We start from the raw sequence: 18,711 nt of genomic DNA on the forward strand, positions 1-18,711 counted from the left end.
CACTACCGATATGCAGTAGGCGTATTTCATGTTCCTCTCCTTTTTTAATTTATAAGCGGAGGAGAATCGATCGCTTTTCGCTCCACGCGTCGTTTCATTCGTCCCCGACACGTGAGAATCGGCCTTCAGCTTAGACTTGGAGGAGCCGTTTCACGGTACCGTCGCTGAATATACCTCGATATCACGATGAATTGACGCTCGACTCGGCCACTCGAAGAGGAACACGTGCTTGAATGTGGACCTTTCTCTTCGTGTGCATAACTTGAAATTTTTCTCGTATTTAGTTCTGGGAAAGATGGTACTAATGAAGTGAAACAAATTAAATCTCGAAGCGCTCAAATTACGTCTCCTATAGCGGTTAAAATATCCTCCGGTTCACCATGTATCAGAAACTGGGCCTCGAGGTCGAATATTTGACGGAACAGCACCTCACCGGTTTCGAGAATTATAAAGTAAGTTGCGGCTTGTTCGTGGCCCGTTCGTTATATACATCAGAGTTAGATTTCATTAAAGATCAATTAACGAATTTAATAGTTTCCCTTCCATGACTTTGAGATATTCTGTCAGATAAATTTATAATTAATCTGTCTTATTGTTTCTATAAATTTTTCAAACTATTATTTCTAACTTCAAGTTAATATTTCTTCAATGCCAATGTTGTTAACTATTTTCATGCTTATTGAAAATAATTTTCTGTGAATAATCATTTTATATTTTTTCCTAGAGTAAATATCAGCTTAACTCTATTGATCATGTTTTTGTGTATTGTTTTTTGCAAATATTGTCGTATGATTTGGATTATAAGTTTAGTAATCTATTACAAGTAATTTATGAAATATTGATTTTTAAAACAATGAGCTTCTATTCTCAAATGTAAGCAATTTAATATGTAGAAATTATAGAAATTCTAAGCTTTTGTTAATAGGCAATAATGTAATAAATTTAAATATTAAAAATATATGAAATATTGTTTTAAACTGTTTGTAAATGATCTACTATTGATAGGAGTTATGTAACATATTATTACATATTTATATTCGATAGTCTTCAGTCTCTATAGTTTCTACTTATGTATTCTATCATACAAATGTAATCAATTATATAAGTTTAATAATGAATAGATATTTTGAAAAGCATACATTTATATACTATAATATTTTAAATGATAATTTAACCATTTATTTTCAGTATAGCTCTGTGGACACAAGCCCTCTCAGTGTGTATATTATGCACCCATTTTGGAACAAAGTAGTTCAGGTATGATTTTCACTAAAATTATTTTATTATGCTCTTTCATCCAAACTTCTCATGAAAGATTATAATTCTTTTTCAGTACTGTCCAAAATGGGTTGCCCCAAATGTGTTAACATTCTCTGGATTCCTTTTTACTGTCCTAAACTTTGTAATGTTTGCTAGTTATGATTACTATTTGTATGCATCCAGTGATGATACACCACAGTATCCTCCTATACCAAGATGGGTCTTTGCTTTAGGTGCATTTAATGTTTTCATGGCTTATACACTTGGTAAGCATAAAAATTGTAAAGTATATTATAAGATTTTCTATTGATTTATAGAAATTGTTTATTTAATAATAATTCTTTCTTTTATAGATGGCATTGATGGAAAACAAGCTAGACGTACTCAAACATCTGGACCCTTAGGAGAATTATTTGATCATGGATTAGACAGTTGGACAACAATTCTTATTACTGTTTGTATGTTCTCTGTATTTGGTAGGACAGACAACAGTGTATCCCCGCTAAGAATGTATTTCATACTCTGGAGTGTATTTATTAATTTCTATTTGACCCATTGGGAAAAATATAACACTGGTGTATTATTTCTTCCTTGGGGATACGATTTGTCTATGGTAGTAAGTTCATTTCATATTCAGTACTGCTATCGATATATTTCCATGCGCTTAATGATGTGATAAATGATCGATAATTTGCGTGACTCACAATCGTTTCAAATTTTTAGGGTACTATTATAGTATTTATTATATCAAGTATAGGAGGACATAGAACCTGGAAATTCATGCTACCTGGTGAAATATCAGTTGGAGTGATGTTCGAAATGTTACTTTACATTACTGCAATTGCGACTAGTTTACCCGTAGTTCTATGGAACATATACAAGTTAGTGCAATTAAATCGAAGCATTTTATATCTTCTATTAGGGGTTTTTATTTAAAAATGTATTTTAAACATTTTTATTTGCAGGTCATACAGAGATAAGACTGGCAAGATGCGAACATTCCTAGATGCCATTAGACCTTTGTTACTTTTAGGTGTACTTTTCACAATCTCGACAATTTGGGTAGTGCATTCGCCAAATAATATCGTGGAAGAAGATCCCCGAATCGTCTTCTTGACAGTTGGAACCATCTTTTCAAATATATGTGTAAGATGAACAAATATACGATTAACTCTTCAGCTACAGCAGTTGCTAATAAGCAGTGCTTATCAACAAGTTGAGTATCGAGCGAATTTATCATGCTTTTCCATTTATATCGGACGTCTCAATAACATTAATGTAATTCAGAACCTTACGAGTATTCGGGTTTATTTATGGCAAGTGTTTTAAAATAGCATTGTATACGAAATGTCAATCACTAGTGATCGACGCGTTCTAAACGGAAATACTAGTGGTGTTGGCTGCGGTACTCAACCTGTTAAATATTGTGTGCAGGTAACAGGGTTAAATATTAATTTTATATTAAATTTTTAGTGTCGATTAATCGTGTCGCAAATGAGCAACACCAGATGCGAACTATTATCGTGGATATTGCTGCCTGTAGGAGTTACAGCAGCATTTTCGTTTATCTTGCCGAGCGTAGATCTGGTATTCACATACATCGTTGCCATCGTGATTTTGTTAGCACATATTCATTATGGCACTTGTGTGGTAAGCCTCATACTTTTATATTCGATAATTGTCTTAAAGGAATTTATACAGGGACGGGGAACCTACGGCCTTTTGGTGTATTCTGTGCTACCTTTTTCGTATTTTATCAATTATTATTTGTTATTTATCATTATACATGAACGTTCATGTATTGACATGTGGATTGTCACCAACGCTAAAAGGTTCCCCACTCCCGAATTAACATGTTGCTTTTCAAAGTACTGATAAAGTGATATCTTGCCATTTTAGGTACGTCAAATGTGTCGTCACTTCCGCATTCATACATTCCGTATCAAGGATCGTAAAGATTGACTACTTGCCGACGATACATGTTAAAAACGAAGAATAAATAAGGTAGTCGGAGACAGTTACGAATCAGTGAGTACAAACTAGTAGACAAAGGGAAGGAAGAGATTTGACACGAAATTATCGTTGACAATGAATTACACGAATGGAAAACAAATACGGCTTAGAGTTTTGTTCTCCAACAAAGATAAAGAAAGCTTCCAAATACGTGAAAATAGGACAATTGATCAAACTAGTTAACTATTAAGTGATCTTATTTAATCATTCGCAGAGACAAAATCATTTGATTCTCATATTGCTGTGATACTTAGTCGCAGAAATCATATTTTTTTCGTATTTTGAATAACTTAATACTTTTGGTGCTAACCTCAAACGTTTATCACGCAATGCGTGTGGATATTATGTAGTTGCAAATTCGTTGAACGCCCAAGGGTATTCGCTGCGCGCACTGAGTGTCTATAAACGTTTACAGTACCCATAGGATTAACAGTAGGTAAAGAGAGCAGCCATCAACTTCTGTGTTGTCTTTTTGTGTTCTGTTCGTATACTTTGACTGTGTGTAGGAGCATTTTTGTTCTTCGTTTTTAACGTGTATCGTCTGCGGTATTAAGCTTGCTCGGTTCTATTATGCGATCGATAATCGTTTTTTTCGTAGAAATCATTAAACCTTGAGTGCTTATATTGTGAAAAATCTCAAACTATAGACGTCTACGAAGTTAAACGTTTCGCACCGCATCGAAGCCGAGTTAGTTTAGAGTAATGAACTTTGATACGAAGTAATAGAGGAGAAATATATTGATGTATGTTTGTAATATAATATACGCAAGAGACATTATTTATTTTATGTAAGAATGCATGTGTGTTATTTTGCGTTTAGCGGAGATCTAGCATCGATTTTTACTATCGATATGACGACAGCGTCAAATTAAGTAACAAATTTTCAAAATTCGTAATAATTACGAGATAGACTACAAGTTAGAATTGTCAATTCAGTGGAAAATGATAGAAATTCCTTTTTCTACCATGATATTTATGACGGTTTGTTATCGAACGAATGGCCAAAAAACTGATTATTCAGTGGGAAGATTTTTCCATGTATATAATACTATATTGTATATTTTTTTCTTTTAGAAACATGGAATGCGTGTTACTGTATACTCAGAATTATACGTTTGATAGTTCTCCAACGTGGGGAAAATAATGCACAGAATCACAGTCACAATTTTATAGAAAAAATTTGTGTAGAATGAAAGTTGTGCATTTTTTTTCATTTTCAAAGAAAAGTTGTCTAACCCTTCATGTTGCTCAATTTTTTTTAGTTTTAAGATTTAAGATTCAAAGGTGTTTGCATTTGAAGCGTGTAAATTAATAATCTGCGGGAGACAAACAAGAAAGTAACAGGTCAAATGTTACCAAAATACATTTATATAAATATATACTCTAGCAGCTAGAGGCTTCACATTAAATATTAGATAGCTATTAAAATGTCCCACGTTGAAAGAGAACAAAAATTAGAATCTTCTTTTAAGATTCAAGCAAATTCAATTTTAAGCTTAATTATTATGATAACGTAAGTCAATCTAGAATAAATCAAACGATTTAAACATGCATTTCCATAGATTTTCATCAATTCCATGTGCAAAAATGCTATGTTGTGAAGTCTACAAATAGAAATATCGAACAAGTAATTTCTTATGTATATATTCAATACATTATTACAAGAATTAAATATGTTACTGCATGTAACAAGAATAAAATGTTTTAAATATCAATTAGAATCGAATCTTCATAGGATTAACAAAAGCTTTTGTAAAATTTAGTATGTGTACATACATAATCTTGGGAAAAAATATAGTTTACGTGTAGGGATTTCGAGACGTAAAATGCTTTAACAATTGAACATTCATACGATATTCGTGCGAATAGCATTTAACAAATCCTATGTAATCTGTTTTAACTAAAATGCTGTGTAACTTTACTCTTTAGATATTTTATTTTGTTTCAATGTAATTATGCATCGATTAATTGTTTATAACTTTTATCAATGGTAAATGTAATCGTACTATTTTCCAAGGTTTATTTCTGCCAAAGATATTAAAAAGATTTTGTGTAAACTGAATTTTGTTTATTTTTAAATATTGTCTATCCTTTATTTACTTATTTTTAATGCACTATCATTGTTGATACAATTGAGAAACATGAAAAATAATAGCTTTAGACCTAATTTATTTGTAACGGTATAATCTCTAACAGATGATACTTCTGAAAATATGATAGGAAAACTTGTACAAATTAATTTCTATATAATTACGATATAGATAAAACAATTTATTAAATTCAGAAACATTTTTATTATCAATGTTATATTTTGAATACTACAACAGAAGTAATTTAGTAATGAAAATTAGACAATTAAACTTACCACACTTCTGTGTATGTAAAATCAAATATAAGTTGCACATTTGTTGAATACATGCATATAAAAAGATGCAGAAATATTATTATTTTCTTTTAGAGTGAAGGTATTCTGTTTTCACTTTGTCTCTATCCTCGGGTAATGGAAGGTGTGGAATAATACCACGTTGTTTACGATCAATTCTTACCTGTCTCTAAAATATCAGTTAAATGTACAATGATAATAATTTGATAAAAATGATAAAACAGTATTATAATGTGCATACAACTATTACAAATCAATGAAAGTAAAATAGCAAGCAAACTAAATGTATTATAAATTACCCAAAATGCTTTGCAGACTTTGTAATTTGCAAAGTACATTTCGCATTTTTCATGCTTGTAATCGTTAATATCAAGGCACTTTAAACTAAGATTATGTTCCTGAAATGAAAATCACACAAATTTAACAAATCACTAGAACAGAACATTTTCTTTAAACTACGATGATAAAAAACTGATATAACGCCTAACAGTATACATTACTTGCTGTTTATGGTTAATCGTTCAATTAAAAAGTATATTCTTCCAATTAATAAATTTAAAATAATATAGTTTTATCGTAAATGGAAAAGAAATTGAAACTAACCTCAAAAAGTTAACCATTAAATTACAATACCTTTAGACATGGATTATTTAATTCTTGATTTTGACGAAGTTCGTTTACTGATTGAGTATTTGCTGCTTGTTTGGCTTCATGTGGGCTTGAAATATGCATTATTATGCAGTTTTTTCAACCTAATTTTACGTCTACTTTAATCCAACATGAGTGTAACTCGCGCGACAACGATATCGCGACTAAACCGATTCTATTAGGTGCGCGATAAGTTCGTTAGCGTTTCTTTAAAAAGATATTGAATATTACCAATTTTATATAGAATTTATTTGACCGATAATATATGTGCTATATTGTACATTAACTTTCCATCATCATAAGTAAAAATGAGGTCTGGGCGCCTGGCATAGTTCTGGTTCAGTGCAGAGATACCAGATAATCTGGTCCAGATTCAGCGAGACTCTTAAAGGAGAGCAGTCAGTTTACTTTTGTCGTCTTTCCGAAACACTACAAGCTCACGTACATACGCGTGATCTGTCATCTCTGGTATAAACCGGCGTTTGAAGGTAACAAACTATTCCACGCAAACTTGGGCGTTTTGCCATCCGGATTTCCAAAGTGCTCGGAACATTTCCAAAATGCTGATGGTCTTGCGAAGAGGTGACATGTATCTTATAGCTAGGAGAATAAGAGGGAGAGGAAAAGAAAGGTGTAAGAAAAGCACATAGCTTGATTATTCACTAATTACTCTTTTCCTGGGATTAAATTATGAATTTTTAGTACTTAATAATATAGTATGAACCTGGGCAATATTCAAGGATACCTTTTGTAACCATTCTGCTCGTAACTATCACTTCCAGTGATTGTTTAGAACTAATTAATTACATGAAAAAATATGTAGAGAAATGATGGAAGAATTTAATTAGATATTAATTAAATTTAAATAGTATTTGGAGCAGTTACAAACGATTTGAAACTTTGTAATTTATAAAAATTAAGAAATTAATGGGATAGATAGAGGAGAATGTAAATAAAAAGCATAGAAAATATGTACTATGATTTTGATTTTTTATTAATATAAACATAAGGAATGTTTTACACATTTCTAATTCTATTAAATAAAAACATGCCTTGAAATCTTGGTAACACGTTTAATAAATAAATTAAATTGATGAGTAATATTTTGCACAATATTATTCTAAAACATTTGTTGTATACGATTTTAATGTGATTTAATAGGTATGCAATGTAAAGATTTCGTTTAATTTTTTCTTTTCTAGATGGTAGAGAAGATTTGTATAAACAATTTTCGTATCGGAATGATTAAAAAACAACAAGAGGTATAATCATTATTATCCATGGGTTGATTATGCTCAAATCGGACTTTGAAATGAGAACATAAAACTTAAATGTAAAATTCATTGAAATTCATTCAACTATTTTGACTCAATTGTATTAATAATATACATATGTACGTTCGTACATAGAAATAGTAAACAAAATTTCTTATTTCTCAATAGTTGATATATAATCAGGGGGTCTTAAAACGTGTATTTCATGAAGAAAATACATACTCACGTTTGCCGTCTTTTTCCACTCCTCGAAGTTATCTGAAATGGCACGCTCAGTTCAGATATCTTCGGTGAGTCGCGGATAATTTTTGTTAATTTATTTACCTCCTCTTTTATTTTGAAGTATAAGAATTTTACTTTAATTATATGTAATAATTAAAGAATAACAATCTAATAGAATCTTGAGTCTCTATTTTATTTTTGTAATAAAATTTCAGTAGACATACGTATATTTTTTTTTCTTCATATTATATTTACATATTGTTACAAAAGATGAATTCTGTAACGCATATAATCTTACAAAGAAATGTCCATATGATACCAGCTCTTGCGTAGTCCTTTTAAAAAATATTCTACAACTCACGAAAGTATCTAAATATGGTCTCTGGTTAATGATTTATTTTATACTATCTCACATCCGAATAATATTCGTTTAATGACGTCGGTCGCTATTAGAATAGATTGCACGATATGCACGGTGACCGAAATACTAAATTAGTTTTGCATCGTTCAAAAATGCGTACAGCATTCGCACTTTGTCCTTGGGAAAATAGACTGTTAATTCTAAACCTGTTATTTTCAATCTACCTTCTAAGCAGCGGCTATCCGTTTGTAGAAGCAAGACACGATATTTACAACGTTGAAAGTATTTGTTAATATTTGTCCAATTCGTGTATTCGACGAAAGAATAAATTTTATGGGTAATATGTAAACTGTACTTCGTCGCATTGATTTCAAACAATGGGAACATATTAATTATTCTTTTTTTTACATTGAAAAGTTTTGCTACGCGAGAAAATAATGTGAACTATTATTAAATGTTTGTAGATCGCGACAACGCTTCTTTTCTACAGCTCGTATTTTGTGTGCGTGGATAACACGTAAACTGTTACTACAGTAAACGTCTTGAACCTTCTATTATTTATATCAATCGGATTCATGGAACTTTTTTAAATAAAAAAACACAAAGAGCATGAAATCGTAACAATGTGACTGCAGATACAGGAACACTATACTGGCGGAAGTACAATGCACTATGTTACAAATTTGCACCTGGGAAATAAAATTTTTAAAGTTATTCATCTTCTTTCGCTATAAATGTTAACATCCATGTATTTGAAAATCAAATATGTTCAATTACCTGTTTCTCGCTGATCACTATTTTCCTCATGTTATTTTTATCTTACGTGTTCTCAAAATTTTGTTGCACTTTCTGCCATTTGGCTACCATGCTAGATACCTCTTTATGCTTCTTACTAATACCAATTCGCGCCTAAAATTTAAAGATAAAATAACCCTTGATTCTTTTCACTTCATCACAAAACTAGATTAAGGCTTTTGAAACCCGAGGCTGAGAAACGATTAGAGGCCTTCTCGATAAGAAAAATGGGGGATAACGGAATTTGCTTTCTAATTATGCGTTTTACCTTTTTCCTCTTTTTTTCCTTCACTGTAACCTCGACGGAAGGAAGTTCTTGTTCCGCGTCTACGCTTGTTTCCTCCATAGGCAAGGAAGACGGTTCCGTTACTAGAGTATCTTGTCTCTGAGTCACTTTTTCGTTTCCACTGTTTTCTATGCGAGCTATGTCGTTGTAAAACGAATCGAGAGCGGACACCAGAGACTCTTTAGCCGTTTTAACAGGCGGTTTCTCGATCACCTTGTGATTTGTGTATATGGGCGTGTAATCCGGTATCAGTTGGATCGTTGGTTGCACGCCGTGTTTATGTGGAAGTACTAAGGCCGCTGGCTGCCCAGCCGATGCAAAATGCATATAATATTTAATCGTAATTATAAGATATTAATAAAACTGTCCCACTTGGAAACTCACAGAATGCAAGTGTTGATGGTAAGCTGGATATTGAAGATAATGTTCTTGAACTATGGCTGCCGGATGACTTAAAATAGGAACTGTTGGATCCCTTGCAGTCGCTTCATAAAGCGCACCACCTTGTGACTGCACAGCACTGTAAATAATTCTTTTCAAAGCAGTCGCGGGTAGTTCGTAAGGTGCCTCTGTTAAATCTACACCTGGTGGCAGGGGTTCTACGTTGGTTACATTCGCAAGGCTAGAGGTCTGAGGTGACAATGAAGCTGAAGAATGAGTAAGTATGGAAGGATTCTCCAATTGGTTCACCTCTACAATTATTGTTCCCTCTATAAAAAAAAGAAACATATTTTGTAATATTCAAATGTAAAGCAATTCTACTTTCGAAGACAGTGTAAGTTATATAATAAAAGATTCACCTTCTCCCAGACGTTGCTTCTTACCATCCAATATGTCACTGTTTTTATCCCGTTTTCTTTTATCCTTCTTCAAATCGTTTGCGTATATTCTTGGGGGTGGTGGTGGGCTTGGGTTAGAAATTTGTGGCGGAGGTGGAGCTTCCACGTCGATGTTCCGTGGAACTATTGTGTCTTCGATTGCCTCGCTGCTATCCTGGGCTTTCTTTGGTTTCGATTTCAATCCTCCTTCTTCTTCTGCTGCTACTGCGAAGAATCACAATTACAGAAGAACTATTTCCGTTTAAAAACACCGACTATGAATGACCTAAGATGCGATATTTTCAATCCATATTTTAACTTTTCGCGAATCTTACCAGGAATAATCATTTCTTCCTGTTCAATTGGCGGAGGTGTTGAGCAAATTTCCATTTCTTCTGCACCACCGGCGATGCCAGTGTCCGGATAGGTCCATTGCGTTATTCCAGTGGTAGTGTTCTGGTAATAATATCGCTTATGCGACCTGGAAAAAATCCCATAGGAGAATGTAGCGTACAGAGGAGGACGAAGGGCTTACTTGCATATGTTTACATTGACAGACAAACTTTCGAGGGACGTTTCTCCGTGAAAAGAACGTCCTCCCGAGTTCTGAAGCAACTTATTAGCTAGAAAACAATCAGTTAATACTCCTACCTGCGACTCGGCGTGCCATTAACTCAGGGAGGCCCTTTTATTACAAAAGGATTAAGTGTTACTTAGCGGTTACATAGAAGGCGCTCTCTTCCGCAACACGAACATCGAGTTTACGTCGACAACGTCTGCGTTACGCTAACGAAATTAAGTGAATTGATTATGAATGTACTAGGTATGATTCCTTTTCATTTTCATATTTGTTTTTTTCAAGACACGACGAGCACTCATAAAAGAAACTAAACGATTTGAATTACCATGTTTTTATACGTGACAGAGACACAACATTTTGCAAATGTCTTTAACAAGAAATGTTTATAGAACAGTGAAAATAGATACAGAAAATGTAATTCAAAAAATGAAATGCTGAGGCATAAAGTCGTAAAATATTTACGTAAAAAAAAGAAACGCGAGTAACACGCATCATGGGTCCACCGAACATTCGTAACTCTTGATTTACGATCGATAGCTGTGCACAAAACTTATTCGCCTTTGAATCTTTTCAAACTAAGCTACTTCTTTAAAGTCCAGGTTCCATTATGTAACTTCATCCATGTATAACTCGAGTTACTTGCTTAGGATTCTTTCGACACTTAGTGTTTCCGTCCGGCAAATTCTTCTTGTATAATCTTCCTTTCAATCTTCAAGTGTCTCTTCGAGTTATCGATCCTTCATTCCTCTAATCGAATGTTTAAGAATGGACTTATCTTTAATTGTGCAGCAATTCTGGTATATCTTCCATTTGTATTGTCTGTTGTAATTTTCGTTTCTTCGCATAGAATATTGAAACGAGTTTTCGAATTACTTAGTAGTATTCATTAATAGTTGCATAATCTTCCTACATTGAATCACAAAATGGCGTTTCTAATGTTCGTTGAATCTTCCATATGGTCTTCGTTCATACTTTTATATGCGCAGTATACATATTATCAGGATCCACTCCGAAGGATCCGCTCTGAACACAGACCTATCTTTATTACTGCAGTTACTTAATCTTACTTTAAAATAAATAACCCGATATTTCTTCGCGTATATTTTTTTGTGTATAAATAAAATCTGTATTTCAATAAATGTAAATCTATAAATTTTACAAAGACTTTTACAATGTTTTACTCTGAAATTGATAAAATCAAATTGATTAAGTTCTTGGAACTAATAAAATCGAACGAAATATTCGATTGGTTTCATATATTTAAAAACTCTATAAAGTAATGCGATATGGAAAGAAGTTATTTCTTGTGCTAAAAAAGTTAAAACGATTCTCAACAGACTTCTAATTTTAGAGGAACAAAACAGAATTATGAATTACTGTTTCTAATAGAAGATTGAATACAGCACTAAAAAATTAATTTATAAACAAAAAGAACGAGTGACCACTTACTGACAGCTTTAAGCTTCTTGCTGTAATGGTATGTGCAAAGATTACATGATTGAAGACTCATAGAATAGTGATGTGTATAACATACCACGATGTTTTGTATGAAACGATTCATGTTTATTTGTACGAAATAATACACAAATTTTAGATGGTATACTATACCTATCCCACTGACAAAGCCATCCTGGTGGTGCTGCATCTTGTTCCAAGCGTTCCAGTTCGTGACTGGTGTCAGTCAACCATCTACGCAAGTAACCCTTTTCTAAGCAACCTCCTTCCCACGCGACAAACAATGTCTGAAATGTCGATTATTCGAACCAACAGGTTAACAAATTCTATATTTTTGAAAATCGGTATAAGAAAACTAAAGCAACAACATCATTCACCTGTAACTGTATTGACATCATTTGAACAGGAGACACACTCGGTTTTCCCTCGGACAGAAACTTCAGTTTCTCGAGTACGATCTGCGAAAGTAGATTCACTTCTCCCTCATCTTCTTTCGAGTCTCCAAGTGCTTCAGGCGGCATACTCGTCTCTTCTTCGATGTTACACGACTCCTTTTTAAAATTCATAACATTTTCCATTGTATCTTCTTGCATCACAATATTCTGTTCTTCCTGACAATCAACGCGCGATTCATCGTCACTTTCAGCATTGTCACGCGAATTTACATCCTCTTGTTGCGCCTCAACTTCCAGCTTAGTTGCCTCACCATCATCATTCGTCTTGGTTTTTGTCGAGGGAACTGAACAAAATTAAAAATAATATTTGTTACTCAATGTTTAATTAATTGATATAATTCGAACGATACGGATTAATGAGATGTGTCAGCATACTTACCATCAAATGCAATTCGTTTTTTCCGTTGAAAATATTTGTTACGTCCGTGAAAATTATCGAGAAACTTATTCGATTTTTGTCCTTCCTCTTCCGGCTTTAGAACTGGTTCTTCTCCGCATTCTGACCCTTCCAGAACACTTTCACTATCTTGTTCCTGAACATTTTTTTTTTCGGTGTTAGTATCGCTGTCGTTATTGTCCATGACTTGACTATCGTCCAGGATAACGTGCTTGGTTTGAATAGATCTGCGCGATACGGATACACTCTCCGTGGTGGCATCGGTTTGAGGAATCGGAAACAAAGCTTTCCTTTCCTGTTTAACTTCAGATTCTTCCTCAGCGTCAGAATCTTCATCATAACCAGGCACCAAAGATATACGAAAATCCAAATCGGAATTAACATTGTGTTTATTACTGCTTTTCTTGGTCCCGATTACCTTAGATTCTTTCGTTATACGATTATCGCTGCCAGCTTTGCCCGTGCATTCTTCAGACTCTTGTAATATTACTTGACTCTTTAAGTACCTTGTCTCTTTCTCATCAGTTGATATAGAATCTAACGATACTTCCGTTTTCGTATCATCGTCTTTGTTATCGTAATCCTTATCTGGATTTTGAGAAGTTGCCGACAGTTGTAATTGCGTTACAGGCGCAGACGAAGAAAATATTTCTATGTTTTTTGGTTTTGACATCGAACTCATTTTTGTCGATTCGTTTACAGACACAGAGGACACTTCGTTTTTCGAACGATTCTCGTCAATGGCATCTGAATCGCTTCCATCACTCCCATAGGATGTTATCATTTCTATTTTTCTATAAAGACAAATTTGTATGTTCGTCGAGAATGATAACATTGCATCGCTAACAAGAGAAGGACCTCAAATTCGATAAAACCGAAGTCGAACAGTTGAGATTCTACCCTCGCGAAAGAAATATTAACGTTTTTAACATACCCGTCATCAGATTCATTATCGGACGTATTCGCGGTGTCTTGATCGATCTGATGTTCTCGTTTTTGAACGGTTTCATTGCAAATATATCTATTTCGATTTCGAACCACTACTTCCCTTGGTATCATACCTTCTGGTATATTCTCATGAGATTGCTGATCTGAAAAAATTGTCTACAATTCGCTAGAGAACTTGATTTAATAAGAAACAAATAATTCATAGAAATATAATTACATGCAACAGACGAGAAATCAACCCAGTGTGATTCTTGCATTGAAAGTGGCTTCACGACAGAGTTTGTTTTAATATTATTCTTTAAATATCGTAATTCCTCTGGCATCTCCCATGTTACCTCATTAGTTTCAATATGCCAATAATAAGGATAACCTGAAGATTCGTCTAAACATTCTCGCCACACTATAAAATGTATATATTGATGGAAATTTATAATATTGTAGACAAAATTTTTAGTAGCCTAATGTTTGTTTTGATAGTCTTACTCAGTGCTTGTTGATTTATTTGATGCACAGAATGTGTATTTGGATTTGAAATTATGGTAGAATTACTAGAGTCATTTGGAAGTGGTTGTTTGGGGGCAATAAGTTGAATTTCCTGCAAATTATGCATGTATGATGTATCATCAAAGAAGTTTCTATACTAAGTAATTTTTAAATAATCCAAAACATGTAAGAAGTTTACTTGCCTTAAGGAAATTATTGACCTGATCATCCAACTTACAAACATCTTTCTTAACATCTTCTGTATCACTATCTGAATTATAATGACAAAGTAAATTTGCCAATGGATTTGCAGGTACACTTTGTCCTGGGTAATCACTGGTTACCTGCTTGCGTTTATCTGCAAGATGATAAAAAAGAAACGTGTTTTATATATAAGTAAAACTTTTATTCCTTTCCATTATCTTTTTTATAGGAATAAAATTATAATATATTCAAAAAATGTATACACTTATACTATAAAATATTTATAACACAAATCTATTTCTATATAATAGTTCAATTACAAGCATCTCTAATATCTAATCTAATTACATGCACCTCTGGAAACAATTTCACATATACTCTACTCATAAATATATTAGTGCATTTAAAACATTTATTATGCCTTAACAAAAACTTTTATACTAAAATACATGTCTTTACTTTGTACATGTTCTCCGTGAGAACCAGTTTGTCCTTGATTAATTTCTAAAACAGGTCTTCTTTGACGTCGCTTCATAATAAAACATAAGTTAAGTTGTGTATACTACACAGAACGGATATATCTAAAAAATAAAATCAAAGAATAATTTCTCGATATTATAATGGTACAAAACTATTTTGTATGACAAAGTAAATTTGTGCTTAGCTCCATACATACACTTAACACGAAAATATATTTTCGGATATGTAATATACAAAACCCGTTCATAACCTCAAAATACTATAGATCTGCAAGTTCGATTAGTTTTAACATTGAAGACGAAATTAAAATCTAACGATACGGAAATCATTCGACGACAGTGAAGCGTATAAAAATATAATATTATAACTTTATTATGTTTCCTAAAAAAGAACTTTCAAAATTTCAGACATAAAAAATTGAGGTTATGCAAAATCTCGGCAAAGAATCATATTATCTTCCAAAGACGTATGTACACCGGTCACTGAATACATCCTTATTAGTTTGATAAAACCATTCCGGCCGATGCAGCTGCCACCTAGCGGAACATTCGGGAACTTAAACTAGCGTAATTTGGTAGCGCGAAACATGAAACTTGCGTAATATTTAATCACTTGAAACTATCTACTGGCATACAATAGAAGGATAAATAATTGTTTTAACACTAGATTTACGGGCACTGATCGCACGTATATTTATTGATACCTTTCATGTTGACGATTACCTTAAAATACGATTTTTCTTTTGATTAGAATATGTATTCATGCCATTGCATTAAACAAATTCAACATAAGTTGTTAAAAAATAGTATTTACGCGTTCTGCAATTTTAAATATCAAATCTGACATCCGTCAAATTGACGGCTTCCGGAAATCTAGTGTTAAATTCAGAATCATTGTATGTATTCGAATCGTTATAGTTCGATTAACTATCAAATTAAAAGACGCGCCAAGTTTCTACAAATTTTCAAAGAGTGAAAATAAAAAGAACGTTGTCGGTTTAAGAAGCACGCTGCAAGACAACTACTTATAACATATTTATTTATAATGTTTTAATAATATACTCCTTACCGTAGACATATATTTATATCATATGGCAGCATAGTATAATGACATTGTATAATATAGGTGAGGTGACTGACAGAACGATTCATATTTTAATTCTTTCTGTTCTTCGGTCGTGGAACGACACAGTTGAACAATTTTTCGCTCGCGCACTCTCATCCACACGTCTTTACAAGCACACGTCATGCACACCGTTCCAGCCCCGGTGCATCGTGCCTAGGAATCTTTTTGTTTTCCCTAGATCGATTTCCACCTCTTGTATAACCTGGATCGCAAATCGATCGACACTGGAACTCGTAACGGTGAATCTTTATCCGTAAAATTCTCTCTCGTCTCGCCTCTCAATAATTCATGACTTCTTTCTTGTTTCGCCGTCGTCGATTCGATTAATTAGCATGAAACTAATGGCGTGTCGCAGCGTGCGTGTGCGCGCGCACCGACCGCAAGTGCGAACTGTCACGATAGTCGATAGTTGACGATCGCAACCACGGTATCTACATATGCAACTCGTCTACTATGCTCATAACATTGCCTCATACTTACTCGGCTAGTTAAAATATCAATATACATTATAATATACTCTATGTAACGATAATGCAACATCTTAGTTAATTTATTATACTTTGCAACTTAGAAAAATAGTCCTGGCTAGGCGTGGCCGCGTCCCGTGGGACCTCGCAATCGTTTCTCAAATTTTCGCGGGATTTAATAATCGTCAATTAATCTTCCGATCGGTCGATGAGCATGGGAAGCACAATACCGATCGATCATCATCATCTAGGGAATTTATTTTTTCAGGGTCACTGGACCTGATTTATCGATGTTAAAATAGCAGAATAATTGTAACTTACATACAGATAATACTTTGATTCTTATTATATTGTTACTTCGTTCAACATTTAGTAATTAAGTAATAAGCATCAAATTTCTATTAAACATCAAACATTAGTTGATTTAAATTAAACTGGACCGAGGAATGGCCAAATTATTATTCGTACGCCCGCAGAAAATGTTAAAGATTACCTAATTGACTGGATTCCCCGCCACGCTTTTGTAATTCAGAAAAGAAAGACTTTCTCCGAATTGGCGTACTTAATCCTTCGGTTCTGATTTACGAAGAATAATCGTTGAACTCTCGAAACCACTATTGTGAACTCTATTAATTCTAAATTATCTTCTACGGACGTATGACGTAGTTTTCAAATAGTAACGAATCGAACTATATAATCGAGATTCTGAATGAAACGGAGACGGGGATTTTGATAAGATTTAAAGTTAGTAAAGCTAGCGACAGTGGTACTTAATTATTCTTTTCGAGAAGAAGGAAGTTGAAAAGAATATTTTTATGTTAATCTCTATTTTTATGCTGATTAGTACTAAATACATATTCGACTAATTGTCGCTTAATTTCTGAACACACCTTTAAAAATTTTATCAAAATCCCAAACTTGGCGTAAGATTGAAATCGTCCATAAGGAATTATAAACGATTAGTTACTTTTCATTTATCATCGATCGATGGCGATCGATGGTATCAATTAGATCAAGAATTGGAAATAATTAAATCGGACAATACGAACGCTTAACAAGCTCACTGAAGGATTGTTTGTAAGTAAGTCAATTGTTTATTGTTATCTTTCAGCAAGTAAACGAACGTTTAGCAAGAACACGCGATGCGGTCACGGCACAATAAAATCTATGAAAACAATCAACGGAACAACGGTAGTACTACCTCTCTGAAATTGTCACGCTCTACTAATTCTACTGTTGATTTATAATCGATCGATGATCGTAAGCACCGTCGATCTTCCTCTTGGATTAGCGTGGACTTAACACCGACTAAACCGTCACCAGAATCGGCAACGTTAGAACCCTACTTTTACGATTTCATACTTGCGCGAGATTTATTGATTCGCTATCAAGCATTATCCTCGACGCATTGGCTGACAACATATGATCAAAAATGGAAAAGATACGAAATTATATTATACTAAATCTTTAGATATTTTGTGTTGGTGTAAAATAACGAAACGCATGATACATATTTTTGAAATTTGTTGTTTGGTTTGAAAATGTTCAAATTTTTCGTATTTGAAACTCTAACATTGTTATCGATCATGTATTGGCAGCCCGCGCGTATTAAATGAAACAAAAATAAAGCACGGTCTTAAACTCAACCGATCCCCGACTAATTAGTAACTAATTAACCCTTCTCACTCGAACCACATTTTACCTACGTTGTTACATTCGTATCCGACTGTTATTCGTAACGTTTACTAAATCGGGGAATCCCTAGATTTCCATTTTACATCTAGTCGATTCTGTACACTTGCTTGCACACCGTAGAAGCATAAACGAAAATCAGAATAATCGGTGTAATCAGGTGTTCGAGTGCAAGGGTTCTCTTGGTACTTTTCCGTTCGACTACCGATAATCATTTTCAATCATCAATGAATATCGATCGTAATCGAGATCGATAACACTGCGACGCAATAAATCTTCTTTCGCAAACAATGGAAAACAAGACACGACCAAGCACGCCGGGGGAACAAATGCCTTAAAGTATACGTATTATTATTATTAGCAAT

At 33.5% G+C, this 18,711-nt stretch overlaps 4 protein-coding genes across 6 annotated transcripts in view; 2 read left to right on the forward strand and 2 right to left on the reverse strand.

The window, feature by feature from the left end:
• Cox7c (Cytochrome c oxidase subunit 7C) overlaps positions 1-18,711 on the forward strand; it is a 149,577-nt gene that overhangs the window by 2,329 nt on the left and 128,537 nt on the right. The window lies entirely within an intron of this gene.
• Positions 6-5,335, forward strand: LOC143343228 (ethanolaminephosphotransferase 1). Its single transcript, XM_076767901.1, has 8 exons — positions 6-452; positions 1,189-1,257; positions 1,334-1,526; positions 1,614-1,876; positions 1,984-2,141; positions 2,226-2,406; positions 2,734-2,910; positions 3,160-5,335. The coding sequence occupies exons 1-8, from the start codon at positions 381-383 to the stop codon at positions 3,220-3,222; spliced, it is 1,176 nt and encodes a 391-aa protein (XP_076624016.1). The 5' UTR covers positions 6-380; the 3' UTR covers positions 3,223-5,335.
• LOC143343229 (coiled-coil-helix-coiled-coil-helix domain-containing protein 7) lies at positions 5,357-6,535 on the reverse strand. Of its 2 annotated transcripts, XR_013079934.1 has the most exons (4): positions 6,290-6,535; positions 5,956-6,054; positions 5,635-5,825; positions 5,357-5,475 (listed from the first exon to the last, which is right to left on the reverse strand). XR_013079934.1 is itself a non-coding variant. In XM_076767902.1 (3 exons), exons 1-3 carry the CDS (start codon positions 6,386-6,388, stop codon positions 5,718-5,720), a joined length of 306 nt encoding a protein of 101 aa, XP_076624017.1. In that variant the 5' UTR covers positions 6,389-6,535; the 3' UTR covers positions 5,512-5,717. The 2 variants fall into 2 exon arrangements, 1 of the variants encoding a protein (XP_076624017.1); XM_076767902.1 differs by lacking the exon at positions 5,357-5,475 and having other exon boundaries at positions 5,512-5,825.
• Positions 7,973-15,535, reverse strand: LOC143343227 (uncharacterized). Of its 2 annotated transcripts, none has more exons than XM_076767900.1 (15): positions 15,259-15,535; positions 15,042-15,163; positions 14,582-14,736; positions 14,379-14,490; positions 14,113-14,295; positions 13,882-14,038; positions 12,930-13,741; positions 12,473-12,834; positions 12,249-12,382; positions 10,396-10,541; positions 10,043-10,282; positions 9,627-9,952; positions 9,225-9,545; positions 8,939-9,070; positions 7,973-8,850 (listed from the first exon to the last, which is right to left on the reverse strand). In XM_076767900.1, the coding sequence occupies exons 2-14, from the start codon at positions 15,115-15,117 to the stop codon at positions 8,981-8,983; spliced, it is 3,114 nt and encodes a 1,037-aa protein (XP_076624015.1). In that variant the 5' UTR covers positions 15,118-15,163; positions 15,259-15,535; the 3' UTR covers positions 7,973-8,850; positions 8,939-8,980. The 2 variants fall into 2 exon arrangements, with proteins under 2 accessions (XP_076624015.1, XP_076624014.1); XM_076767899.1 differs by having other exon boundaries at positions 10,043-10,285.

Source organism: Colletes latitarsis, chromosome 7 (assembly GCF_051014445.1).
Source record: "Colletes latitarsis isolate SP2378_abdomen chromosome 7, iyColLati1, whole genome shotgun sequence".
NCBI lineage: Eukaryota > Metazoa > Arthropoda > Insecta > Hymenoptera > Colletidae > Colletes > Colletes latitarsis.

Bases quoted from the DNA above. Each gene is read 5' to 3' on its own strand.
- LOC143343227 (XM_076767899.1), bottom strand. From the start codon at position 15,117: ATGAAGCGACGTCAAAGAAGACCTGTTTTAGAAATTAATCAAGGACAA. The intron at 14,296-14,378 runs GTAAGACTATCA...TACATTTTATAG, and splicing joins AATAAATCAACAAGCACTGA to TGTGGCGAGAATGTTTAGAC. The intron at 9,071-9,224 runs GTAAAACGCATA...TTTAAATTTTAG, and splicing joins AGGAAAAAAAGAGGAAAAAG to GCGCGAATTGGTATTAGTAA.
- LOC143343229 (XM_076767902.1), bottom strand. From the start codon at position 6,388: ATGCATATTTCAAGCCCACATGAAGCCAAACAAGCAGCAAATACTCAA. The intron at 6,055-6,289 runs GTATTGTAATTT...TTTTCATTTCAG, and splicing joins TAAATAATCCATGTCTAAAG to GAACATAATCTTAGTTTAAA. The intron at 5,826-5,955 runs GTAATTTATAAT...CTGATATTTTAG, and splicing joins AAGTCTGCAAAGCATTTTGG to AGACAGGTAAGAATTGATCG.
- LOC143343228 (XM_076767901.1), top strand. From the start codon at position 381: ATGTATCAGAAACTGGGCCTCGAGGTCGAATATTTGACGGAACAGCAC. The intron at 1,877-1,983 runs GTAAGTTCATTT...TCAAATTTTTAG, and splicing joins GATACGATTTGTCTATGGTA to GGTACTATTATAGTATTTAT. The intron at 2,911-3,159 runs GTAAGCCTCATA...TTGCCATTTTAG, and splicing joins TTCATTATGGCACTTGTGTG to GTACGTCAAATGTGTCGTCA.